This window comes from Heteronotia binoei, chromosome 19, assembly GCF_032191835.1.
Source record: "Heteronotia binoei isolate CCM8104 ecotype False Entrance Well chromosome 19, APGP_CSIRO_Hbin_v1, whole genome shotgun sequence".
In the NCBI taxonomy this organism is placed as follows: Eukaryota; Metazoa; Chordata; class Lepidosauria; order Squamata; family Gekkonidae; genus Heteronotia; species Heteronotia binoei.
The window spans coordinates 4,070,215-4,097,359 of NC_083241.1; the positions used below are offsets into that span (position 1 = coordinate 4,070,215).

Below are 27,145 nucleotides of genomic sequence, written 5' to 3' on the forward strand. Positions count from 1 at the left end.
CCCAGCCAAGAGCTACAATTTCAAGGCTTGACATATGTGCACGAAGGGGGAGCTGCTGGGAGATATAGAATCATAGAGTTGGAAGGGACGTCCAGGGTGATCTAGTCCAACCCCCTGCACAATGCAGGAAACTCACAAATACCTCCTCCCCCGCTTAAATTCACAGGATCTTCATGTTCTCCCTCAGTGAACACAAGAACATAAAAGAAGCCATGTTGGATCAGGCCAATGGCCCATCCAGTCCAACACTGTGTCACACAGTGGCCAAAATTTTTTTCTATATATATATATATATATATATATATATATATATATATATACACTGTGGCTAATAGCCACTGATGGACCTCTGCTCCATATTTTTATCTAACCCCCTCTTGAAGCTGGCTATGCTTGTAGCTGCCACCACCTCCTGTGACAGTGAATTCCACATGTTAATCACCCTTTGGGTGAGGAAGTGCCTCCTTTTATCCGTTCTAACCCGACTGCTCAGCGATTTCATTGAATGCCCACGAATTCTTGTATTGTGAGAAAGGGAGAAAAATACTTCTTTCTCTACCTTCTCCATCCCATGCATAATCTTGTAAACCTCTATCATGTCACCCCGCAGTCGATGTTTCTCCAAGCTAAAGAGCCCCAAGTGTTTTAACCTTTCTTCATAGGGAAAGTGTTCCAAACCTTTAATCATTCTAGTTGCCCTTTTCTGCGCTTTGTCCAATGCTATAATATCCTTTTTGAGGTGCGGTGACCAGAATTGCACACAGTATTCCAAATGAGACCGCACCATCGATTTATACAGGGGCATTATGATACTGGCTGATTTGTTTTCAATTCCCTTCCTAATAATTGCCAGCATGTTGTTGGCCTTTTTTATTGCAATTGCACACTGTCTTGACATTTTCAGTGAGTTATCTACCAAGACCCCAAGATCTCTCTCTTGGTCAGTCTCTGCCAGTTCACACCCCATCAGCTTGTATTTGTAGCTGGGATTCTTGGCCCCAGTGTGCATTACTTTGCACTTGGCCACATCGAACCTCATCTGCCACGTTGACGCCCACTCAATGGTGGAAACCGCTGTCAAATTGCAGCTCACTTATGGGGTTACTGCAAGGCAAGAGGTGAACAGAGATGGTTGCCTGCCTCTACGTTGCAACCCTGGACTTTCTTAATGGTCCCCCATTCACGTACAAATCAGGCTGATCCCATTAGCTGCTGCAATCTGGATAGCCAGGTCAGGGCTTCTTCTTCAGTACCTCTTGGAATATCGAGAGCGGCTAGATATCAAGTTGCAGATTACCTCTATTCTCACTATTCCAGAGCTTTTGGTCCCAGCTGTCACACAACAAAGTGTGGTGCCCAGGGGTGGAATTCTAGCAGGAGCTCCTTCGCATATTAGGCCACACCCCCTGGTGTAGCCAATCCTCCAAGAGCTTACAAGGCTCTTTTTTGTAAGCACTTGGAGGATTGGCTACATCGGGGGGGGGGGTGGCCTAATATGCAAAGGAGCTCCTGCTAGAATTCCACTCCTAGTGGTGCCCCCTCTCTACCAGAGGAGGACTTCGAACTCCCATGAGGTATTTTGCAATGCAGCAGTCAGCATAAAGAAAACAGAAGCTGTTTCACAAGTGACAACCAAGTTGATCCAAATAAGAAATCTTTCCTTATGCCCTCCTCTTTCAGCCATACCATTGGAATTCAGTTGCTGAAAAAAGGTCCAAATGTCATTGTATCTTTTCACTTTGAAGTGATTTTTCAAAGCTTGCCAGGATTTTTGTCTGATTTAATTCAGCGTCTGCAAACAAAGCCATCCAGGAGACTAAAAGCAATCTGAATACTCAGCATTGGATCTAAAGTAAACTGTTGTAATTAATTTTAACAGTTCAGTAAAACATGCAGGTATAAAGAGGTGCGATACAGACGGCAATTTTTTAAGAATGGCTCAAGCTGGTGGAAAGACACCTTTAGTGGCTGAAACAGGTTCCCTGAGTTTCTTTAAAATAGTCAACAGTTCCTGTAGTCAGTTTCTAGAGTATAGTTCTAATTTGCTAAAAACAAAATCTTAATGTTCTCATCAGCAGTGAATGACTATACAGGGTCCACTTAAGCGGGCTCTACTAAAATGTTTTTAAAGGGAATATTCACACAAACTGTTATTTCCAATCCAAAAAGCCAGTTGAAGAGTCCTATAAAACAACTGTGGATAGACGTCTCATGCTCCGCTGTCTGCAGATACATCCAATAGAGCCAAATCTTTGATTTCCTCCAGCAAGCAGTAGAGGCCCCCACCCTTCAACTGGCGGTACTCTTCGTATTCTTCCTCCAGTGGCTTTGCTTGGGCCTTGTCATGGGCAAGCTGAGCTTCCTCCACCGTCTTCGTGACTTCCTTTACCAAATCCGTTTTCGAGACGTGGTGACTGAGAGCCAGTTCCATTTCTGACCTTTTGTAAGGCTCACAGCTTGTTATCTGAAGCCGGATCGTAACAGCGTGGCACCGAGAACTCTGGACAGATATCTGTACCTGGGGGAAGAGGACGAGAGAGAAAGAAGATATTGGATTTATACCCCTGCCTTCACCCTGAATCTCAGAGCATCTTACAATCTCCTTTACCTTCCTCCCCCACAACAGACATCCTATGAGCAGTGTTCCCTCTGAGTTGCAGAGTCTTGTGAGCAAAAATTCTACTTTGTGAGCTACTGGCATTAAAGTTGTGAGCTACTGCATAAAATTAGTGTGCTCTGGGGTCATCCTTCCTGAGCTAAGACAAAAATGTGTGAGCTAGCTCACAGCTTAGAGGAAACACTGCGGGTGAGGTAGGTGGGGCTGAGACAGCTCACCCAAAAACTGCCCTTTCAGGGACAGCTCAATGAGAGCTCTGGCTGACCCAAGGCCATTCCAGCAGGTGCAAGTGGAGGAGTGGGGAATCAAACCCGGTTCTCCCAGATAAGAGAGGTCTGGCTGACCCAAGGCCATTCCAGCAGCTGCAAGTGGAGGAGTGAGGAATCAAACCCGGTTCTCCCAGATAAGAGAAAGATGCTTCTATTTTTGCCTCCATTTAGGAAAGAATCACAACAACATTGCACAGATAGCTCCATAACTTACAGTCACGTGGTCAAAGAGTTCCAGGGTGACAGGCTCTCCAACTGTGGGAACAGAGATAATTCTGTGGGGGAAACGCTGGAGAGACCCTGGCTTCCAACTGCAGCTCTTGTCGCTTTGGCAAGAGAGGACCAAACCCTCCTTGTTTTTCAGATAGGCGGCTCCTTTTATTCCATACCTGTTGCAGAAAGATAGTAAGGGAAACCCTACTGCCTTTATAGCATGGAAGGAAGTGGTCCCACTCAGCCTGGATTGCACATTCTACCTTTTTCATGACTTTTGCAACTGCTTTGCCTTTCCATGGCACTTGCTCCCTGCATCCACTCCCCCCTCCCCTCTTTCCCACGGATATATCTCTAGCCAGTTTTCAGGGGTGGCCAAACTATGGCTCAGGAGCCACATGTGGCTCTTTCACACATTCCGTGTGGCTCTCAAAGCCCCTTTGGCCAGCTTGGAAGAAGGCATTTGTCTCTTTTTAAATCACTTCTTCGAGCCAGATCTTGGATCAGAAAAGGGATTTTAAACCCAAGCGCCTCCCCACTGTTCTCTAACCCCGGCAAGGATCAGCCCAGAAGTCTGTGGCCGGCTACACCTTCCACAAGCGCCAGCTGACTCACCTGGGCACGAAGACGAGCACCCCATTTGTCCTTATCGAGTAGATAACCCCGTTGGCGGTGCAGTGCTCGTCTGTTTCCAGGTCCCTGTCTTTGAAGTACATGCACTGGAAAAGCTCCGTTGACTGTTTCTGGGCACGCTGGGCAGCCTGTGCAAAGAAAGCCACTTAGGTTAGAGCCTGCAGCTTGTTCCAGGATCTCAGCCCCCGAAAACTAGGAGCACAATCTCTCAAGCGGCTGCCATTTCACACTTGTCCGTTCTTTCTACTTAGTGTCCAAAATGGCTGTACTGCTCTGCATTTGTTCCTTTCTGGCAAGTATGCTAGATGTGTAGAATTGAAAACAGATGTGCAAATATTCTAAATGTTATTGAGATTAATACCACTGCAGACTTCAGGTAAACACTCCATTCTCACTTTAGCACAAAGATTTGGGGAAAGCTGCCTCAGTATGCTGGTTGGGACCCCTTTTTGTGTCTGTTTTCTAGGTAGATTATCAAGAAACCCACAAAGGACTTTCTTAGCAGAGAGGAAGCCCAATGCCTTTCACTCTGCTTTGCTGTACAGTGTTTTATTTTGGTCACTTGGTTTTATTGTTTAAACTGTCCGGTTTGGCGTTGGTTTTGCCATCTTGGGGGCAATCTCCAACTCTACAGACTGCCATCTGATTGTATTCGCTATTCTGGTTTTCTTGTGCTGAATGATGTCTGCTTGTTTTTAGTTGTAAAACGAAGTTTGAGTCCAGCGGCAGTTTGAGACCAACAAAGTTTCTGTTCACGAGCCAGTTTGGTGTAGCGGTTAAGCGCGTGGACTTTTATCTGGGAGAACCAGATTTGATTCCCCACTCCACTTGCACCTGCTGGAATGACCTTGGGTCAGCCATAGCTCTCTTATCTGGGAGAACCGGGTTTGATTCCCCACTGCTCCACTTGCAGCTGCTGGAATGGCCTTGGATTAGCCAGAGCTCTCTTATCTGGGAGAACCAGGTTTGATTCCCCATTCCTCCACTTGCAGCTGCTGGAATGGCCTTGGGTCAGCCATAGCTCTGGCAGAGGTTGTCCTTGAAAGGGCAGCTGCTGTGAGAGCCCTCTCCAGCCCCACCCACCTCACAGGATGTCTGTGGGGGGGGGGGAGAAGATATAGGAGATTGTAAGCTGCTCTGAGTCTCTGATTCAGAGAGAAGGGCGGGGTATAAATCTGCAATTCTTCTAAGCTTTCATGTGCCAGCAGACTTCTTCAATACCCCACCTGAATCTGTTAATTGTGGATTGTTTTAGTTCTTGTTGCAACCCACCCTGAGCCCTGCAGTGCAGGGGAGGGCAGGATAGACGTTCAGCAAACAAAGAAATAAAGCTTCTGTGTAACTTGTTAACCAGGTGTGCTCCTGGTCCACTTTACCCTGTTTCGGTGGTTGATGTGATTGCACAGTTCTTCAAGTTCCTTGTTGCCAAATAAGCTCTCCTTGGCGCTTGCTTTGTCCTCTTTGGAGGTGGCCACCAACAGCAGCCTGTGGACGATGATGTCAGCGTACCTTCGAATGGGCGAGGTGAAGTGGGTGTATTTATCCAGGGCAAGACCTGAGACAGAAACACAAAACAGAAGCTCCCCTTGTGTGCTTTAAAACAACCTGCCTGTCTCTTGGAGACTTAACGGATGCACAAGAAAAATGGACCCCGCCCCATGCCCTTATTTACAGCTAAAAAGTGTATTAAAATATTGGATAAATTATTTGTTTATATTCTGCCTATTCCCCCATGGGGGCTCATAAATGCCCACTTTCTGTAAATCAATGGGGGAGGGACAGTGGCTCAGTGGTAGAGCCTCTGCTTGGGAAGCAGAAGGTCCCGGGTTCAATCCCCGGCATCTCCAAAAAAGGGTCCAGGCAAATAGGTGTGAAAAACCTCAGCTTGAGACCCTGGAGAGCCATGAATGGGGCTGTGGCTCAGTGGTAGAGCATCTGCTTGGTAAGCAGAAGGTCCCAGGTTCAATCCCTGGCATCTCCAACTAAAAAGGGTCCAGGCAAGTAGCTGTGAAAACCTCAGCTTGAGACCCTGGAGAGCCATGAATGGGGCTGTGGCTCAAGTGGGTAGAGCATCTGGTTGGTAAGCAGAAGGTCCCAGGTTCAATCCCCGGCATCTCCAACTAAAAAGGGTCCAGGCAAAGAGGCGTGATAAACCTCAGCTGGAGAGCCACTGCCAGTCTGAGAAGACAATACTGACTTTGATGGACCGAGGGTCTGATTCAGTATAAGGCAGCTTCATAGGTTCATATGTTCAATAGACTGAGGACTGTACAACTTCATTGGTATGTGAATGCATGGCGTAGGGATGACAATTGCATGTGGACTTATTCTAACACAAGGATGGCCAAACTGTGGTTTGGGAGCCACATGTGGCTCTTTCACACATTGTGTGGCTCTTGAGGCTACCACCACCCTGTCAGCTTGCTTGGCCAAGACATTTCTCTCTGAACCAAGCCGGCCAACAACTTGGAGAATGCATTTAAAGTTGCTTTCTTTCCACCCCTCCCTCCAACTTGCAGCTCTCAAACATTTGACGCTTATTCCATGTGACTTTTACATTAAGCAAGTTTGGCCACCCCAACGTAATTTGAAAATCATTTATAGAAATTTATGCGTCGATCTGCCCCCCACGTTTGTATTTCTGTTTGTTCTATGTCCCGCCCCCTTTTTTAAAATTCGTTCCGGCTTTTGAGTCCCTCTCCCCTTTTTAAAAAGAAATAAAAACAGACCCCAGTGCTGAAACGAGAATTGCACTAAAAGGAGCGTGCTGAAGAGCACCTGCTTGAAGGCCCAGAATGAGAAATAAGATCCAGTACCATAGTGGGCAAACTCTTCTTCAGGATGAGACCCCGTTGAGAAGTACAGAGCGTTGGACATTGCCTGGGTGGCCATAGAACGCAGCAGCTTGTTCACAAGTGGGTCGGATGGATCAGTAGCTCTGTCCAGGGAGTCTGCCAATGCCTTGTTCGACCTACCAGAAATCGAATTTGACTGATTACCGCAGAAAACATCCAGCTGGGTGGCACCTCTCAACTGCACAGAAGTTTCCCACAACTGCTTTTCTGACGCAAACCCCTCCCCCTCAGTAGCCTTGAGTATTTTACATAATTCTAGTGAATTCCATTAATGAGCCTAAAGTGGGTTGCCCAGGCTAACCTGATCTCATGCAAACAGGCATAAGAACATAAACATAACATAAGAGAAGAGAAGCCAGGTTGGATCAGGCCAATGCCCATCCAGTCCAACTCTCTGTCACACAGCGGCCAAAAAACCAGGTGCAATCAGGAGATCCACCAGTGGAGACAGGACACTAAAAGCCCTCCCACTGTTGCCTCCCACAAGCACCAAGGTGCCATTAGGAGGTCCACCAGTGGGACTAGAAGCCCACTGTGCCCCACTCCCCCAAGCACCAAGAATGCAGAGCATCACTTGCCCCACACCAGAGTTCCATCAATACCCTGTGGCTAAGAGCCACTGATGGACCTCTGCTCCAGATGTTACTCCAATCCCCTCTTGAAACTGTCCATGCTTGTAGCCGCCACCACTTCCTGTGGTAGTGAATTCCCTGTGTTAATCACCCTTTGGGTGAAGAAGTGCTTCCTTTTATCCATTCTAATGGATAATTTCATTGAGTGTCCACGAGTTCTCGTATTGTGAGAAAGGGAGAAAAGTCCTCCTTTCTCTACCTTCTCTATCCCATAGATGAATCTTGTAAACCTCAATCATATCACAATGCACGACACATATTCCTGATCTGTCATGCTGCAGCATCAGTCTACCCTGTTTGGAAAGCACCAATTGTGCACACAATGCTATACACCCAGAGCACACGCCTGGGCTTAAGAGTACCCGTTCTACTTACTGTGTATCTATTGTGAAGCCTTTCGCGCTAGCGCATTCTCGGAGCTCTGCGAAGAACTCTTGCCGCGGCGGCGGGTGCTGGCGCAAGAGAGCTTGGTACGGAAAACTCTCCCAGATCTTCTTTGCCACCCAGTGGTTTGCGAGGATCATGCACTCGGCGATCGTCTCGTGCACCTCCAAGGGCTGGCGAGGAACGAGGTCGTCTATGTTCTTCTTGTCGTCCAGCTGCACCCTGACCTCGACCCCTTCTAGCTCCAGAGCGCCGCAGCTGTCTCGCTTGGCTCGGACACAGCGGGCGATGTCGGTCAACTTCCCGATGGCCCAGACCAGTTCGTCCAGCTTTTGTTTCATCGTATTTTCATCCAGCTCCTGAAGCTCTGGGATTTCGGCTGCCGCTGTCAGGTCCCCGTCGAGCAGCGCCTGGGCTGCCTCGTAGAAGAGTTTGTAAGAAGAGCGGAGAATGCTTCTGGTGTACCGGACCTTTTTTATGTCATAGGAGGTTTTCTCGAGCTCCCACATGACGCTTACAGCGTACCTTGAAAATAAAAGCAACTGTTTTAGAGATAATAATTACATGCTCCACTGGATAAGAACATAAGAGAAGCCATGTTGGATCAGGCCAATGGCCCCTCCAGTCCAGCACTCTGTGTCACATAAGAACATAAGAGAAGCCATGTTAGATCAGGCCAATGGCCCATCCAGTCCAACACTCTGTGTCACGTAAGAACATAAGAGAAGCCCTGTTGGATCAGGCCAATGGCCCCTCCAGTCCAGCACTCTGTGTCACATAAGAACATAAGAGAAGCCATGTTAGATCAGGCCAATGGCCCATCCAGTCCAACACTCTGTGTCACGTAAGAACATAAGAGAAGCCCTGTTGGATCAGGCCAATGGCCCCTCCAGTCCAGCACTCTGTGTCACATAAGAACATAAGAGAAGCCATGTTAGATCAGGCCAATGGCCCATCCAGTCCAACACTCTGTGTCACGTAAGAACATAAGAGAAGCCCTGTTGGATCAGGCCAATGGCCCCTCCAGTCCAACACTCTGTGTCACACAGTGGCAAAAAAATTTATATATACACACACACTGTGGCTAATAGCCACTGATGGACCTCTGCTCCATATTTTTATCTAAACCCCTCTTGAAGGTGGCTATGCTTGTGGCCGCCACCACCTCCTGTGGCAGTGAATTCCACATGCCAATCACCCTTTGGGTGAAGAAGGACTTCCTTTTATCCGTTTTAACCTGTCTGCTCAGCAATTTCATCGAATGCCCACGAGTTCTTGTATTGTGAGAAAGGGAGAAAAGTACTTCTTTCTCTACTTTCTCCATCCCATGCATTATCTTGTAAACCTCTATCATGTCACCCCACAGTGGATGTTTCTCCAAGCTAAAGAGTCCCAAGCGTTTCAACCTTTCTTCATAGGGAAAGTGCTCCAGCCCTTTAATCATTCTAGTTGCCCTTCTCTGGACTTTCTCCAATGCTATAATATCCTTTTTGAGGTGCGGTGACCAGAATTGCACACAGTACTCCAAATGAGACCGCACCATCGATTTATACAGGGGCATTATGATACTGGCTGATTTGTTTTCAATTCCCTTCCTAATAATTCCCAGCATGGCGTTGGCCTAAACACAGAAACACAGAAACGTTTCTAAGAGGAGACTTTTGTTTCTTCTTGTGGTTAAAATCAATTTGGATGCTCACGGCAGCAGGTGTGGACAGCAAAATATTTGCTTTTTTATGGGCAGAGGAAATTTTAACTTACGGTCTGGGCCTCTGGACGACAGGGAGACCCACCTGTATTTTACTGAGTAAAGAGCGGCCCAGGCTCAGAAGCTAACCAGGGTAGCTGAATGCAGGGCCGGCTCTTCCACTAGACAAACTAGGCATTTGCCTAGGGAGGGGCACCAAATTAGGCACTCCCACCTTTTTGTTTTAAAAAATTCCTTCTCCTCCCCGCCCCAAATCGCTGCTGTCTTCCCCCCGTTGCCGACCCTTCTTCCCGCCTCCCCCCCAATCAATGCTGTCTTCCCCCCATTGTTGCCGCTTCTCACCACCCCTTTCCCTTCCCTCCCGCCCCAAATTGCTGCTGTCTTCCCCCCGTTGCCGACCCTTCTTCCTGCCTCCTACCCCCTCCCAAATCAATGCTGTCTTCCCCCACTGCTGCCGCTTCTCACCACCTCTTTCCCTTTCCTCCCGCCCCAAATCGCTGCTGTCTTCCCTCCGTTGCCGACCCTTCTTCCCGCCTCCCCCCCCCAAATCAATGCTGTCTTCCCCCCATTGCTGCCGCTTCTCACCACCTCTTTCCCTTCCCTCCTGCCCCAAATCGCTGCCGTCTTCCCCATTGCCGCCACAATGGGAGAGCTGGGGGTGGTGGCAGCGGGCAGCAGGGCTTCCTGGGGCACTGTGGGCCCTAAGGCCAGCCCTGGCTGGGTGGGAGATCACCAAGGAAGCCCAGGGTTGCTATGCAGAGGCAGGCAAGGGCAAACCACCATGGGGTCACCATACTCAGCTGCAACCTGACAGTGTTACTCACCCCCCCATCTCCCATCATTTTGATGGCCCAGCCTAGCCCAGTCTCACAAAATCTCAAGTTAAGCAGGGTCGGACCTAGTTACCCTTGGATGGAAGAGCCCGAGGGTAGAAGAAGAAGAAGAAGAGATAAAAGGAAGTCCTTCACCCAAAGGATGATTAACACATGGAATTCACTGTCACAGGAGGTGGTGGCGGCTACAAGCATAGCCACCTTCAAGAGGGGTTTAGATAAAAATATGGAGCACAGGTCCATCAGTGGCTATTAGCCACAAGGTATAGTCGGAACTCTGTCTGCGGTAGTGATGCTCTGTATTCTTGGTGCTTGGCTGTGGTGGGGGGGAGCAAACTGGGAGGGCATCTAGCCCCACTGGTAGACCTCCTGATGGCATTTGGTTTGGGGTTTTTTTTGGCCACAGTGTGACACAGAGTGTTGGACTGGATGGGCCACTGGCCTGATCCAACATGGCTTCTCTTATGTTCTTATGTGACACAGAGTGTTGGACTGGATGGGTCACTGACCTGATCCAACATGGCTTCTCTTATGTTCTTCTGTGACACAGAGTGTTGGACTGGAGGGGCCACTGGCCTGATCCAACATGGCTTCTCTTATGTTCTTATGTGACACAGAGTGTTGGACTGGATGGGTCACTGACCTGATCCAACATGGCTTCTCTTATGTTCTTATGTGACACAGAGTGTTGGACTGGAGGGGCCACTGGCCTGATCCAACAGAGCTTCTCTTATGTTCTTATGTGACACAGAGTGTTGGACTGGATGGGCCACTGGCCTGATCCAACATGGCTTCTCTTATGTTCTTAGCTAGTGTGGTGTAGTGGTTAAGAGAGGCAGGCTCTAATTTGGAAGAACTGGGTTTGATTTCTCATTCCTCACCTGCAGCAGCTGGCTGACCTTGGGTCAGACCCAGTTCTCTCAGAGCTGTTCTCTCAAGAGCAGTTCTCTCAGAGCTCTCTCAGCCCCACCTACCTCACAGGGGGGTCTGTTGTGGGAAGGGGAATGGAAAGGAAATTGTAAACTGCTCTGAGAGACTCCGTTGGGTAGTGAAGGTTGGGGTATAAATCCAATCTGCTCCTCCCCCTCCCCACTGCTTTTCTCTACCTGAAGGAGTCTCAAAGCAGCTTATAAATTGCTTTCCCTTCCTCTCCTTGAGAGCCAGTTTGGTGTAGTGGTTAAGTGTGAGGACTCTTATCTGGGAGAACCGGGTTTGAATCCCCCCTCCTCCACTTGCAGCTGCTGGAATGGCCTTGGGTCAGCCGTAGCTCTCGCAGAGTTGTCCTTGAAAGGGCAGCTGCTGTGAGAGCTCTCTCAGCCCCACCCACCTCAGAGGGTGTCTGTTGTGGGGGAGGAAGGGAAAGGAGATTGTGAGCCGCTCTGAGACTCTTCGGAGTGGAGGGCGGGATATAAATCCAATATCTTCATCTAGCTCACAGGGTGTCTGTTGTGGGGGAGGAAGGGAAAGGAGATTGTGAGCCGCTCTGAGACTCTTCGGAGTGGAGGGCGGGATATAAATCCAATATCTTCATCTACCTCACAGGGTGTCTGTTGTGGGGGAGGAAGGGAAAGGAGATTGTGAGCCGCTCTGAGACTCTTCGGAGTGGAGGGCGGGATATAAATCCAGTATCTTCATCTACCTCACAGGGTGTCTGTTGTGGGGGAGGAAGGTAAAGGAGATTGTGAGCCGCTCTGAGACTCTTCGGAGTGGAGGGCGGGATATAAATCCAATATCTTCTTCCTCTTCTTCTCTCCCCACAACAGGCAGCTTGCAAAGTAGGTGGGGCTGAAAAAGTGCTGAGAGAACCGAGACTGGCCCAGGGTCACCCAGCAGGCTTCATGTGGAAGAGGAATGGGGAATCAATCCCAGTTCTCCCAGACTAGAGTCCACCGGTCTTAACCTCTGCACCGCGTTGGCTCTTGGGTTGCTACGCAGAGACAGGGGAAGGCAAACCACCTCTGTTTGTCTCTTGCCTTGAAAACTCTACAGGGGTGTCAAACATGTGGCCTGGGGGGCCGAATCAGGCCCCTCCCCCGGAGGGCTCCTATCAGACCCCCGAGCGACTGGCTCTTGTCTGCTTCCTTCTGCATCTCAGCTTGCTTTGTCAGGCTTGCTCAATGGCACAAGAGCTACAGAGCAAAGCCTCTGTTTTCTCCATTGGTTGCAGCTCCTCCCCTTCTTGGTCCCCTGGGGAGGGAGGGAAAGAGCCAGAGCTTCCTTTGCCCAGTTCCCTGGATCCCATGGGAGAGAGACAAAGAAAGCACCTTTAAGAACAGTGAGTGCTAATGTTTTAAGCATGTTTTTTTTTTTTAAATCTTTGTGTTTGTCTGTATCCTTTATAAAGTTTATCTCTCTGCTACCTAATCTTAAATAGGTACACACATGGCCTGGCCTGACATGGCCCGGCGTGGCTCAACAAAGTCTCTTTTACGTCAGATCCGGCCCTCATAACAAATGAGCTTGACACCCCTGGCCTGCAGGGCGGGCATAAGCTGTGTTCTACTTGACGACACTTCTCGCCACCCAGCATACATGGCCTTTGTCCCATATTCCCAAACTTATTATTTGATTTTTTTTCTCCAACTCTTTAGATTTGAACAGTAAAGTCAAATGCGCCATGAATAAACAAAATGCTGAGAAACCATTTCTCGGTTCTCTCTGTAGACGAGGAGATATTCAGGCCCTCCCCCTGCAGAGCCAGCGCTGAGCAGAAACGCAATCCCCCGAACTGGAGATCAGACTTAACAAGCTCACCTGTCTCAATATATTTTTATTCAGTTTATAAAGAAAATGAGCAGGGGATACAGAAAAGAAAAGAGGGAAGGAAAGCCAAAGGTAAAGGTAGTCCCCTGTGCAAGCACCAGTCGTTTCCGACTCTGGGGTGATGTCACATCACGACGTTTTCACAGCAGACTTTTTACGGGGTGGTTTGCCATTGCCTTCCCCAGTCATCTACACCCCCCCCCCCCCAGCAAGCTGGGTACTCATTTTACCGACCTCGGAAGGATGGAAGTCTGAGTCAACCTTGAACTGGCTACCTGAACCCAGTTTCCACCGGGATCGAACTCAGGTCATGAGCAGAGTTTGGACTGCAGTACTGCAGCTTTACCACTCTGTGTTATGGGGCTCTTATGGGAGATAGTTAATTATCATATTTTCTGCATCATAAATCTATGAAAAATTATTCCATTATTTACATATTCACGCTTATAGACTGTCAATTTACTTTTAAGTATTCTACTAATTTGCACTTAAACTTTTAAGAATATGGGGGGTAGGAAACAATATACAGCTTTTAAAAGTTAGTTATTAAGTTGTTGCATTCAACCAAACATAGAAAGGTTTCCAGATCTGTTTTACATCTTTTGTAGACTTGCCCTTCAAAAGAGTTGTAAGCGTGCCCATTTCTGCTGCCTCTAGGATCTTATCTATTAAGTAACAAGCTTACCTGTCAACGAGGCTAAGAAGAGAACATAAATTGGCACTGAGAACAGCAGGTAACATGTCGTAGCGACGGTCAGCTAAGTAGTAAGTGGTGGCCCTACAAATTGGGCCAAAAAAAATATTATTAATTTCCTTACACTGAACACCTTGAAGCTTTTGCAAATCCGACCCATTTTCCAATAATGTTTCTACACTGACATCAGCTATTTATTTCAGTTAAACTATTACATTCTATAGAGATCTTCGTAAGATTATACACTATTAATTCAGGATAACATCAGTTGACAGCCAAAAGAAGCAGCATGACTCTAAAAACAGAATTACAACCCTTCTAAGTCTGTTGACTTCAACAGAGGGTGGTAACTCCAGATGAGAAATAATGTAGCTCACAAAACAACAGCTCAAATATAATTTACAATTTACAAAACAACAGCTCAAATATAAAATTAATAATGCAGACAATTCAATGCTTTTAAATATGCTTGGCCACAGTTATAAGAAAATATTTTCCTTCTGAAATGCTTCTTTGTAGCTTTTGTAATGCAATTTATTATGACAAAAGTACCTAGTCCAGGGGTGTCAAACATCTGGCCCGGGGGCTGAATCAGGCCCACAGAGGGCTCCTATCAGGCCCCTGAGCAACTGGCTGTCTTTTGCTTCCTTCTCCCTCTTTCGTTTCCTTCTGTGTAACAGCTTGCTTTGCGAGGCTTGCTCCATCACAAAGAAGCTACAGACCAAAACCTTGATTTTCTCCATTGGCTGAGGCTCCCCCCCTCCTAGTCACCTGGGGAAGGCTTCCTTTGCCCAGTTCCCCGGATCCCATGGGAGAAATACAAAGAAAGCGCCTTTAAGACCAAGGAGTGCAAATGTTTTAAGTCTTTTTAAAAAATCTATAATTTTGTTTGTCTGTGTCCTTTATAAAGTTTATAGCTCGGCTATCTTAAATAGGTACACACATGGCCCAGCCTAACATGGTCCGACCCAACAAGGTCTCATTTATGTCAGGTTCGGCTCTCATAACAAATGAGTTTTGATACCCCTGGCTTAAAACATGAGTACAAAATTACTTGTGCGGGTTCAGTGAGTAATTCTGCTGAGATAACAGGGTTCCACTTCTTAGATTCCACTGCGTTGTTTGTATTACATTTGAGTTCTCTGTTTTTTAAATATCTGCCCTGGCACAAGCTTACTGGTTTGCCATTAAGTTCCGCTCTTGGCCAATTCCCATCCTTTTCAATGGAGCCTTCACAAGTGATGTTCCTCTTGATGTGCTCCCCTCACAGGAACAACATCTCCAGCTTTCCCTGGAAACAACTCACCGCGCTCGTGCCTCAAGATCGGTGGACGAATTTGCAGCCACAAAATGAGTTACATCTGCAATGTGGACCCCTAGTTCCAGGTTCCCATTGGGCAGAGTTCTGATGGACAGCGCATCGTCCACATCCTCACAGCTTTTCGGATCGATGCTGAACACTAAATGCGTCTCTCTGAGATCAACACGTTTCAGTTCCTCTGCTGGACTCACTTTCCAGGGCTCCTCTGGGAGCACGACTGGCATCTCGCACATCTAAGGAGAAGGACCAGAACCAAGAGGTTGAAATTAAATCAAAAGAGTTTCCGGCTCAACACTAGGAAGAACTTCCTGATGGTTAGAGCGGTTCCTCAGTGGAACAGGCTCGCTCCTCGGGAGGTGGTGGGCTCTCCTTCCTTAGAGGTTTTTAACCAGAGGCTAGATGGCTTCTGACAGCAATGAAGATCCTGTGAATTTAGGGGGAGGTATTTTTGAAAGTCCCTTGGACTGCAAGAAGATCAAATCACTCAGTCCTAAGGGAAATCAACCCTGACTGTTCCCTGGAAGGTCAGATGCTGAAGCGCAAATCCTTTTGCCACCAAATGAGAAGGCAGCACTCACTGGAGAAGACCTGATGCTGGGAAAGACAGAAGGCAAAAGAAGAAGGGGATGGCAATAGATGAGATGGCTGGACAGCGTTACTGATGTAACCAACATGAATTTGAGCAGACTTTGGAGGATGGTGGAAGATAGAAGGGCCTGGTGTGACTTGGTTCATGGGATCGCAAAGAGTCGGACTCGACTGTGCAACTGAACAACAACGATTTTTGAGTTTCCTGCATTGTGCAGAGGATTGGACTAGATGACCTTGGAGGTCCCTTCCAACGCTATGATTCTATTCTATAAGGAAGCGAATGTGAAAGCCACGCCCTCCGCCTCCTTTATCCTCTCTAGCTCCTGGCTAACTTGCTGAAAACCTGCAAGGTGTGCCTCCTGTTTACACTGAAATTAAAGCAAGTTAGATTCTCCACCAAAAGGCTGAAGACATGTGTCACATGTAGCTTTTTGCTCCTGTCCATCACCAGCACATGCAGAACAAATTTTGCAGAATAGGAATTGAATAGAAATGAGTTTGTACCATTTGCAAAAAACAGAATATTGAGCACAATGAGGCTGTCTTTGCATGGAAGGGATTTTTTTTTAGTACAGTCCCCTCCCCCACACACATACAAACAATGCATCAAATAGAGGCATCCTCTCCAGTTTGGTGTAGTGGTTAAGTGCATGGATTCTTAGCTGGGAGAACCGGGTTTGATTCCCGACTCCTCCACTTGCACCTGCTGGCATGGCCTTGGGTCAGCCATAGCTCTGGCAGAGGTTATCCTTGAAAGGGCAGCTGCTGTGAGAGCCCTCTCCAGCCCCACCCACCTCACAGGGTGTCTATTGTGGGGGGAGGAAGATAGAGGAGATTGTGAGCCGCTCTGAGACTCTTCGGAGTGAAGGGCGGGATATAAATCCAATATCTTCATCTACCTCACAGGGTGTCTGTTGTGGGGGAGGAAGATAAAGGAGATTGTGAGCCGCTCTGAGACTCTGAGATTCAGAATGGAGGGCGGGATATAAATCTGATATCATTTTCTTCTTCTTCCTCTATGTACCTGAAAATATAGAGCATGTGGCAAACTGTGGCTCAGGATCCACATGTGGCTCTTTTGCACATATTGTGTGACTCTTGAAGGCCCCACTGGCCTGTCGGCCAGCTTGGAGAAGGCATTTGTCTCTAAATCACTTCTCCAAACCAAGCCAGCCCACAGCCTGAAGAAGCTTTCTTTCTACCTCTCCCTCCCCAATCTATTTGCCTGCCTGCCTCCCCTTCCAGCTCTCAAACATCTGACATTCATGTCTTGCAGCTCTCAAACATCTGACTTTATTCTTTGTGGCTCTTACGATAAGCAAGTCTGGCCACCCCCGATACAGAACCTCAACCTGAGTATGCGACTGATCTTCAAAATATCAACTGTTGTTAATATCATACCACTGAGAACAGTTTTGTAATAAGGCTCAGCAAACAGTTCAAAAAGGAAATAATAGAACAGACCAACCTGTGCTTCAGAGAAGGGGTTAACAGAAATGCTGTTTTCCACCAGGATGGTTTGAATTTCTCCTTCGAGGTCTCCTATCTGTCCTAAGACCCGCACAAAGTGTCCATTTGGGTACACAGACGTCGACTCCCAGGAATCGATTCGCACAACGACCCGGAAGTCCTGCAGAAGAACCGCATTTCTTACATCAGAATGCCAAGGCAAATGGTGAATATGTCAGCATAAAATCTCATTCCATCCTGCCTGACAAAAGCACGCATGCACACGAAAGCTCACATCCTGAATAAAACTTTGTTGGTCTTGAAGGCGCTGTTGGACTCTAACTTAGTCACATTAACACAAAGGTGGCCACACTGCCGCTCAGGAGCCACACGTGGCTCTTTTGCACATATTGTGTGGCTCTTGAAGCCCCCACTGCCTCGTTGGCCAGCTTGGAGAAGGCATTTAAAGTTAAAGTTGTTTTTTTCCACCTCTCCCTCCCCATTTATCTTCCTCCCTCCCTCCCTTCCTTGTAGTTTTCAAAGATCTGATGTTCGTATCTTGTGGCCTTCAAACATTTGCAGTTGGGACAGGGCTATTTGGGGGTGGAATTCTAGCAGAAGCTCATTTGCATATTAGGCCACACCCCCTGATGCAACCAATCCTCCAAGAGCTTACAAGGCTCTTTTTTGTAAGCTCTTGGGGGATTGGCTACATCAGGGGTGTGTGGCCTAATAAGCAAAGGAGCTCCTGCGAGAATCCCACCCCTGGGGCGCCAAGCATGTTTTACCTGGAGGGCCTCAGCCTGCTGCGTGCTGATCCGGATCTTGGGAATCCTGTAATCCCAAGGGGTCACAAGGATCTTCTGTGTCGTTTTGCCATGAGACTGGATCTCTTCTTTGGATGGGAAAGTGACCACGTAATCCCGCCAGTTCTTCTGTAGGATGCCAACGACTCGACCTTTGCAAGGGAAATAATGCTGGTTATACCTTAGCGGCTGGCTGGGAAGGAGAAACAAAGGTCGTCATGATGGGGACTTGAGGAGTACATTCTGGGGCAGAATACATTCCACAGGCCGCCACCTTATTCTGCCATGGGAATACGGAATTTACACACTTGGCTTGGGGTCTCAAGCTGTTCAGCCTCGATAAGGAGCTCACCTCTGTAGCTATGTTCCCCTCCCCCAGCACGTGCAGGATTCCTTCCCGCTACCACACACAGGATGAATTACACATGAACACATTAAGCCAGGAGTGTCAAACATGCTGCCTGGGGGCCAAATCAGGCCCCTGGAGTGCTCCTATTCGGCCCCTGAGCAACTGGCTGCCATCTGCTCCCTTCTTCTTCTCTCTTACTTCCTTCTACATCACAGCTTGCTTTGCCAGGCTTGCTCAATTGCACAGGAGCTACAGAGCAAAACCTTGATTTTCTCCATTGGTTGAGGCTTCTCCCTTGGGGGGGGGAAGCAGGGAGGCAGAGCATGCTTTGCCAGGCTCTCTCAATCACACAGTAGAGCTACTGAGCCAAGCCTCTCTTCCTTCTATGGGCTGAGGCTCCTCCCCCTCCTGGTCCCCTGGGGAGGGAGGGAGGCAAAGAGCTTCCTTTGCTCAGTTCCCTGGATCCCATGGGAGAAATGCAAAGAGAACACCTTTAAGACCAACAAGTGCTAGTGTTTTAAGCATATTTTACGTTTTTTATTTAAATCCTTAGTCGTTTTTTTCTGTGTGCTTTAAAATCTTAAATAGGTACATACGGCCTGGCCCAGCCCGGCCCGACAAGGTCTCATTTATGTCAGACCTGGCCCTCATAACACATGAGTTTGACACCCCTGCATTAAGCTGCCTTATACTGAATCAGACCCTGGGTCCATCGAAGTCAGTCTTGTCTACTCAGAGCGCTTTCACACAAGAGATTTGGCCCAACCTAGCCATGCCTCGCCATTCAAATTAAATCCACACGAGCACATCTGCCCTCTGAGCCGCACCTGTTCTCACCCCATCTCCAGACGCCTCCTATGTTCCCGGTAGCTTCCCCCTGAATCGCATTCAGGTCACATATTCAGGCTGTCTGATTGTGCTGGCGCGACTCAAGGGGAAGAGCAGTGTGATCGCTCCAAGCCGTTTCTGCCAAGTTCCATTGATTCCCCCCAACCCCACCTCCGAGGAACGCTTGTGCACTTCTCTGCTTCAGCATACACACCGGTGGGTGGGTGGGTGGGTGGGGGGGACGGGGACAGACATTTTTTTAAAAAACCCTTTCTGCAGCAGGTCTCTGGTTAAGGCGCACTAGCAGTGTGAACGCGCATTCACGGACTGCCGCCAGGATCCTGCTGCTTTAATGGAGGCCATCTGATCCCTCTGAAACGGACCTAACTAAAGCGGTTTTTTTCCAAGGATGAGATGATATTGGGTCAATTTCCCAGTGTGAGAGCGTCCTCAGACTGGCAGCAGCTCTCCAGGGTCGCAGGCAGGGGTCTTCCCCATCACCTACCTTCTCTGCCTTAAAGAGCCAGTTTGGTGTAGTGGTTAAGTGCGTGGACTCTTATCTGGGAGAACCGAGTTTGATTCCCCACTCCCCCACTTGCAGGTACTGGAATCGCCTTGGGTCAGCCAAAGCTCTCTTATCTGGGAGAACCAGGTTTGATTCCCCACTCCTCCACTTGCAGCTGCTGGAATGGCATTGGGTCAGCCAGAGCTCTTTTATCTGGGAGAACCGGGTTGGATTCCCCACTCCTCCACTTGCAGCTGCTGGAATGGCCTTGGGTCAGCCAGAGCTCTCTTATCTGGGAGAACCGGGTTTGATTCCAGACTCCTCCACTTCCAGCTGCTGGAATGGCCTTGGGTCAGCCAGAGCTCTCTTATCTGGGAGAACCGGGTTGGATTCCCCACACCTCCACTTGCAGCTGCTGGAATGGCCTTGGGTCAGCCTTAGCTCTCTTATCTGGGAGAACCAGGTTTGATTCCCCACTCCTCCACTTGCAGCTGCTGGAATGGCCTTGGGTCAGCCATAGCTCTTGCAGGAGTTGTCCTTGAAAGGGTATCTTATGGAAGAGCTCTCTCAGCCCCACCCACCTCACAGGGGAAGGGAGGTGAAGGAGATTGTGACGGCTCTGAAATTCTGGGTATAGGGTGGGATATAAATCCAATGTCGTCTTTTACTGCCAGATCATTTTACCTGGAGATACCAGGGATTGAACCTGGGACCTTCTGCATGCCAAGTAATAATAATAATAATAAATTTTATTTGTATCCCGCCCTCCCCCGCCAAAGCAGGCTCAGGGCGGCTAACAACAAAGGAATAACAATACATTAATAAAACATTACATTAATAAACGTTAAATTACCACTAAAACCACTTAATACATTAGTTAAAACAATTACTAATTTAATAACATTAAGTTAAATCTAACAATTGGTATTGACAGCGAATGTTTCTTGTTATGCACTTTAGTTCAACTGTTCATGAATGCCAGTTTGAAGAGGGCGGTCTTGCAGGCCCTGCGGAACTGATCGAGGTTCCGCAGGGCCCGCACCTCCTCTGGGAGCTGATTCCAAAGATATGGGGCCGCGGAAGAAAAGGCCTGTGTGCGGGTACTCTGAAGTTTAATTTCTTTTGGCCCAGGGGTAGTCAATCTGTTTTTTCCTGTCGACCTCAGTGCTCTCTGGGGCTCGTACGGGGAGAGACGGTCCCTCAGGTAGGTAGGTCCTCGGCCATATAGGGCTTTAAGTAGATGCTCTACCAATGAGCCACAGCCTCTCCCAGTAATTACTCTTATCTAGTAAGCTGTAGCCCACTCAACTTTATTTCTATCCCCTAAGGAATTTTTCCTCAAATGAAATTTATCCTTCAAAGCACCAAGGAATGACCCGAGTCATTCAAATCCAAATAGATATCTCTCTATCCTCTTTGTGACGCAGTACACAAGACCCGATTGAACTTTGCATGGGAATGATCACAAAACAACCAATTTTACATTTTCTGACACGCATGGCCTGGCCCGACAAGGTCTCATTTATGTCAGATCCGGCCCTCATAATAAATAAGTTCAACACTGTGTTAGAGGATCAGTAGGATAAAAATGTACCAAACAGATCAGGCATATCTAGCCCAGATCAGTGTAAACAGCACGGATGGGACTGACAGTTCGACAGCAGAGATGAAACTGTCATCAGTTGTATTTGAGAAAGCAAGAAGCTAATCCCCTGTAACGATTTATCTGCAGTTCTTCCGTGCCAATAATATACGTATGAAGCTGTCTTATGCTGTGATTCAGTATACCAAAGTCAGCCTTGCCCTCTTCTGCCTGCCACCTGCTTTTCAGAAGAAGACTGCAGATTTATACCCCGCCCTTCTCTCTGAATCACAGTCTCAGAGCATCTCACAATCTCCTAGATCTTCCTCCCCCACAACAGACACCCTGTGAGATGGGTGGGGCTGAGAGAGCTCTCACAGCAGCTGCCCTTTCAAGGATGACTCCTAGGAGAGCTCTGGCTGAGCCAAGGCCATTCCAGCAGCTGCAAGTGGAGGAGTGGGGAATCAAACCCGGTTCTCCCAGATAAGAGAGCTCTGGCTGACCCAAGGCCATTCCAGCAGCTGCAAGTGGAGGAGTGGGGAATCAAACCCGGTTCTCCCAGTTAAGAGAGCTATGGCTGACCCAAGGCCATTCCAGCAGCTGCAAGTGGAGGAGTGGGGAATCCAACTCGGTTCTCCCAGATAAGAGAGCTCTGGCTGACCCAAGGCCGTTCCAGCAGCTGCAAGTGGAGGAGTGGGGAATCAAACCCAGTTCTCCCAGATAAGAGAGCTCTGGCTGACCCAAGGCCATTCCAGCAGCTGCAAGTGGAGGAGTGGGGAATCCAACTCGGTTCTCCCGGATAAGAGAGCTCTGGCTGACCCAAGGCCATTCCAGCAGCTGCAAGTGGAGGAGTGGGGAATCAAACCCGGTTCTCCTGGATAAGAGAGCTCTGGCTGACCCAAGGCAATTCCAGCAGCTGCAAGTGGAGGAGTGGGGAATCAAACCCGGTTCTCCCAGATAAGAGAGCTCTGGCTGACCCAAGGCAATTCCAGCAGCTGCAAGTGGAGGAGTGGGGAAACAAACCCGGTTCTCCCAGATAAGAGAGCTCTGGCTGACCCAAGGCAATTCCAGCAGCTGCAAGTGGAGGAGTGGGGAAACAAACCCGGTTCTCCCAGTTAAGAGAGCTATAGCTGACCCAAGGCCATTCCAGCAGCTGCAAGTGGAGGAGTGGGGAATCCAACTCGGTTCTCCCAGATAAGAGAGCTCTGGCTGACGCAAGGCCATTCCAGCAGCTGCAAGTGGAGGAGTGGGGGAATCAAACCCGGTTCTCCCAGATAAGAGAGCTCTGGCTGACCCAAGGCCATTCCAGCAGCTGCAAGTGGAGGAGTGGGGAATCAAACCCTGGTTCTCCCAGATAAGGGAGCTCTGGCTGACCCAAGGCCCTTCCAGCAACTGCAAGAGGAGGATGGGGGAATCAAACCCGGTTCTCCCAGATAAGAGAACTATGGCTGACCCAAGGCCATTCCAGCAGGTGCAAGTGGAGGAGTGGGGAATCCAACCCAGTACTCCCAGATAAGAGAGCTCTAGCTGACCCAAGGCCATTCCAGCAGGTGCAAGTGGAGGAGTGGGGAATCAAACACGGTTCTCCCAGATAAGAGAGCTATGGCTGACCCAAGACCATTCCAGCAGCTGCAAGTCGAGGAGTGGGGAATCCAACCCAGTACTCCCAGATAAGAGAGCTATGGCTGACCCAAGACCATTCCAGCAGCTGCACGTGGAGGAGTGGGGAATCGAACCCGGTTCTCCCAGGTAAGAGTCCACGCACTTAACCACTACACCAACTGGCTCGTGACACCAGGCGGAGGTCTTTCACATCACACAGTACTACATCTTTTCAATGAGAGACGGCACGGATTGAACCTGACCTCTTCCCCAAGCCAAGCAGGTCCTTTGCCATTGTGCCCCGTCCCCTTACCTGTAGGCACAGGCTCACTGTAAGCCTCCCCAGAGGCCTTTTCCTCTGTCTCGTTCTCAGAGAGGGCAGATGTCCGTCCCTTCCACTCGCTCTCGGGCAGCAGCTCCACTGCCACTGCATCACCGTGGATCGCCCTGTTCCGGGCTTTGAAGCCATAAATCAGGACGTCGGTTCTGAGATCTGCGTTCAAGAGAAAGAAGAATGGTTGAGCAGTGCTGAAACTGGGCACAGATTCAAATTTCTTCCCCCCCGGTGATAATCTCAAAGTCTGGCTCCTCGTGCTGTTTCTCCACAAAAAAAGAAATGCTGCAGGCCAAAGTGAGACTGGAGTCTTTGGGAGAAGAATGCAAAAGGGAAGGGAATATTGCACAAAAATGCACAAGGGAATCCGAATATCAGAGTTTAACCTCTGAATAGCAGTGCTAGCTGTCAGTATCAACGGAAGGGCTCTGTGCTCTGTTTGAACATATGAAGCTGCCTTATACTGAACCAGACCCTTGGTCCATCAAAGTCAGTATTGTCTTCTCAGACTGGCAGTGGCTCTCCAGGGTCTCAAGCTGAGGTTTTTCACACCTATTTGGCTAGACTCTTTTTTGGAGATGCCAGGGATTGAAAACCTGGGACCTTCTGCTTCCCAAGCAGATGCTCTACCACTGAGCCACCATCCCTCCCCTAAGATTGGACCGGGGGGTCCAGTTGAACATATGAACATATGAAGCTGCCTTAGACCCTTGGTCCATCAAAGTCAGTATTGTCTTCTCAGACTGGCAGTGGCTCTCCAGGGTCTCAAGCTGAGGTTTTTCACACCTATTTGCCTGGACCCTTTTTAGTTGGAGATGCTGTGGATTGAACCTGGGACCTTCTGCTTACCAACCAGATGCTCTACCACTGAGCCACTGTCCCCCCCCCTGCTCTCCAGGGTCTCAAGCTGAGGTATTTCACACCTATTTGCCTGGGCCCTTTTTAGTTGGAGATGCCGGGGACCTTCTGCTTACCAAGCAGATGCTCTGCCACTGAGCCACCGTCCCTCTCTAAAGTCAATATTGTCTTCTCAGACTGGCAGTGGCTCTCCAAGGTCTCAGGCTGAGGTTTTTCACACCTATTTGCCTGGACCCTTTTTTGGAGATGCCAGGGATTGAACCTGGGACCTTCTGCTTCCCAAGCAGATGCTCTACCACTGAGCCACTGTCCCTCCCTTCCTTTTATCCGTTCTAACCTGACTGCTCAGCAATTTCATGGAGTGCCCACGAGTTCTCATATTGTGAGAAAGGGAGAAAAGTACTTCTTTCTCTACCTTCCCTATCCCATGCATAATCTTGTGAACCTCTGTCATGTTACCCCTCAGTCAATATTTCTCCAAGCTAAGAGCCCTAAGTGTTTTGTTTGTTGGCCCTCCTGGGCAACTGGCTGGCAGCTGTAAAACAAGATGCTGGACTAAGTGCTAGTCACATCCAGCAATGCTTTCTTGTTCTGAAAAGGCTTCCAATTCACCCTGCCAGTTCCTCCAATTACTTATAAAGGTCAAGGTAGTCCCCTGTGTAAGCACCAGTTGTTTCTGACTCTGGAGTGATGTCACATCATGACATTTTCATGGCAGACTTTTTTACTGGGTGGCTTGCTACTGCTTTCTCTGGTCCATCTACACTTTCTCCCCAGCAAGCTGAGTACTCATTTTACCGACCTAGGAAGGATGGAAGGCTGAGTCAACCTTGTGCCGGCTACCTGAGCCCAGCTTCCGCCAGGATTAAATCTGCAGTCTTCTTCTTCTACACTTTCCCCGCAGCAAGCTGGGTACTCATTTTACTGCTCATTTTACAGTCATGAGCAGAGCTTCGACTGCAGTACTGCAGCTTTAGCACTCTGCACCACGGGGCTCCATCCAATTACTTATGCTCATATACAGAAGATGCACCACAAAAGCCAGAGAAGGTAGCTGTATTAGTCTGCTGATGGCAAAAGGAACATAGTCCACTCCAAACGGCAGCGGGTCTCCAAAGTGTCAGGCTGAGACCACCTACTTCACATCACCCGCCTGGCCCTTGGAACTGGAGATACCGGGGACTAGACCTGGGACCTTTTGCATGCCAAGCAGAGGCTCCGTCACTGAGCCGCAGCTGTTCCCCAGTAACAAGTTTATTTTTGGAACCCTACAGGCTGCAGTTTTGCAGTTCAAACTCTGCTCATGACCTGAGTTCGATCCAGCGGAAGCTGGGTTCAGGTAGCTGGCTCAAGGCTGACTCAGCCATCCATTTTCTGAGGCCAGTAAAATGAGTACCCAGCTTGCTGGGGGGAAAGTGTAGAAGAAGAAGACTGCAGATTTATACCCCGTCCTTCTCTCTAAATCAGAGACTCGGAGCGGCTTACAATCTCCTATATCTTCTCCCCCCACAACAGACATCCTGTGAGGTAGGTGGGGCTGAGAGGGCTCTCCCAGCAGCTGCCCTTTCAAGGAAAACTCCTATGAGAGCTATGGCTGACCCTAGGCCATTCCAGCAGCTGCAAGTGGAGGAGTGGGGAATCAAACCCGGTTCTCCCAGATAAGAGAGCTCTGGCTGACCCAAGGCCATTCCAGCAGCTGCAAGTGGAGGAGTGGGGAATCCAACCCGGTTCTCCCAGATAAAAGAGCTATGGCTGACCCAAGGTCATTCCAGCAGCTGCAAGTGGAGGAGGGGCGAATCAAACCCGGTTCTCCCAGATAAGAGAGCTCTGGCTGACGCAAGGCCATTCCAGCAGCTGCAAGTGGAGGAGTGGGGAATCAAAACCTGGTTCTCCCAGATAAGAGAGCTCTGGCTAACCCAAGGCCATTCCAGCAGCTGCAAGTGGAGGAGTGCGGAATCAAACCCGGTTCTCCCAGATAAGAGAGCTCTGGCTGACCCAAGCCCATTCCAGCAGCTGCAAGTGGAGGAGTGGGGGATCAAACCCGGGTTCTCCCAGATAAGAGAGCTCTGGCTGACTCAAGGCCATTTCAGCAGCTGCAAGTGGAGGAGTGGGGAATCAAACCTGGGTCTCCCAGATAAGAGAGCTTATGGCTGACCCAAGGCCATTCCAGCAGCTGCAAGTGGAGGAGAGGGGAATCCAACCCAGTTCTCCCAGATAAGAGAGCTGTGGCTGACCCAAGGCCATTCCAGCAGCTGCAAGTGGAGGAGTGGGGAATCAAACCTGGTTCTCCCAGGTAAGAGAGCTATGGCTGACCCAAGGCCATTCCAGCAGCTGCAAGTGGAGGAGTGTGGAATCAAACCCGGTTCTCCCAGATAAGAGAGCTATGGCCGACCCAAGGCCATTCCAGCAGGTGCAAGTGGAGGAGAGGGGAATCCAACCCAGTTCTCCCAGATAAGAGAGCTGTGGCTGACCCAAGGCCATTCCAGCAGCTACAGGTGGAGGAGTGGGGAATCAAACACGGTTCTCCCAGATAAGAGTCCACACACTTAACCGCTGCACTAGACTGGCTCTGATGACTGGGAAAGGCAACGGCAAACCACTTTGTAACAAAAAAGCGTGCCAAGAAACATCGAGGTGTGACATCACCCCATGGGTCGGTAATGATTCCGTGCTTGCACAGGAGACTACCTTTACCTTTTTACAGGCTGACGCACTTTTTGCAGCAGAAGCTTTCACAAAAAAACCTAAGCCAGGTTCGCTACCCAAAGTCCATCTTGATCCAAGGAACCAAATCCATACGTCCTCACCTTTCTCTTTGTGGCTGCCTCCTTGAAGCCGCACGAAAGCTTCCACTTGCGCTCGATGCTTGTTGACATTCAGGACTCCCTGCAGTAGATTAGCATTAGAATGATTTGACTCCGATGCACACAAAACCGGCCTCTGTTTATTTCCCGCTTTGTGGTGTAAGACCTCCCACCCGAGGGCTTCACTTTCCAACTATCCTGCAATTACCTCTAAAGGCCATCGGGGACTTTTTCAACAAAAGGCTCCACATTTTATCTTTTCCCACAGACAGAATGTCCATTTTTATGGTTTCAAGGCCAAAAAAGAGGCACTATATTGATAGGAACGTGGAAGATCTTATCAATAGCAGTGACACTGTTCCCCCACCATTGCATTCCCCCCTCTAATCATTAGTGCTTTGAGTATTTTATAGGATGGAGGTAGAGGGAGGGTCTCGATTGTCCTTTGCACACCCGACACTCTTTGGGGGCTTGGTGTTCTTGTTTCTGACTGCTTGTGGAAAAAGCAGCCTGCT

General features: G+C 48.9%; 1 protein-coding gene and 1 non-coding gene across 2 annotated transcripts in view; one reads left to right on the forward strand and one right to left on the reverse strand.

The window, feature by feature from the left end:
- Positions 1 to 1,759: 1,759 nt before the first annotated feature.
- Positions 1,760 to 27,145, reverse strand: part of DIS3L (DIS3 like exosome 3'-5' exoribonuclease) — a 40,432-nt gene continuing 15,046 nt past the window's right edge. Inside the window, exons 6-17 of the mRNA XM_060260125.1 lie at positions 26,634 to 26,712; positions 22,948 to 23,127; positions 17,751 to 17,920; positions 16,982 to 17,143; positions 14,908 to 15,155; positions 13,593 to 13,685; positions 7,595 to 8,128; positions 6,549 to 6,703; positions 5,109 to 5,287; positions 3,715 to 3,860; positions 3,101 to 3,275; positions 1,760 to 2,518 (exon numbers count right to left, since the gene is read on the reverse strand). Coding sequence (XP_060116108.1) covers positions 2,210 to 2,518; positions 3,101 to 3,275; positions 3,715 to 3,860; positions 5,109 to 5,287; positions 6,549 to 6,703; positions 7,595 to 8,128; positions 13,593 to 13,685; positions 14,908 to 15,155; positions 16,982 to 17,143; positions 17,751 to 17,920; positions 22,948 to 23,127; positions 26,634 to 26,712 — 2,430 coding nt within the window. The 3' untranslated portion in view covers positions 1,760 to 2,209. The remainder of the gene's footprint in view (positions 2,519 to 3,100; positions 3,276 to 3,714; positions 3,861 to 5,108; positions 5,288 to 6,548; positions 6,704 to 7,594; positions 8,129 to 13,592; positions 13,686 to 14,907; positions 15,156 to 16,981; positions 17,144 to 17,750; positions 17,921 to 22,947; positions 23,128 to 26,633; positions 26,713 to 27,145) is intronic.
- Positions 5,642 to 5,713, forward strand: TRNAT-GGU (transfer RNA threonine (anticodon GGU)). The gene has a single exon. It is a non-coding gene; the product is annotated as a tRNA-Thr (tRNA).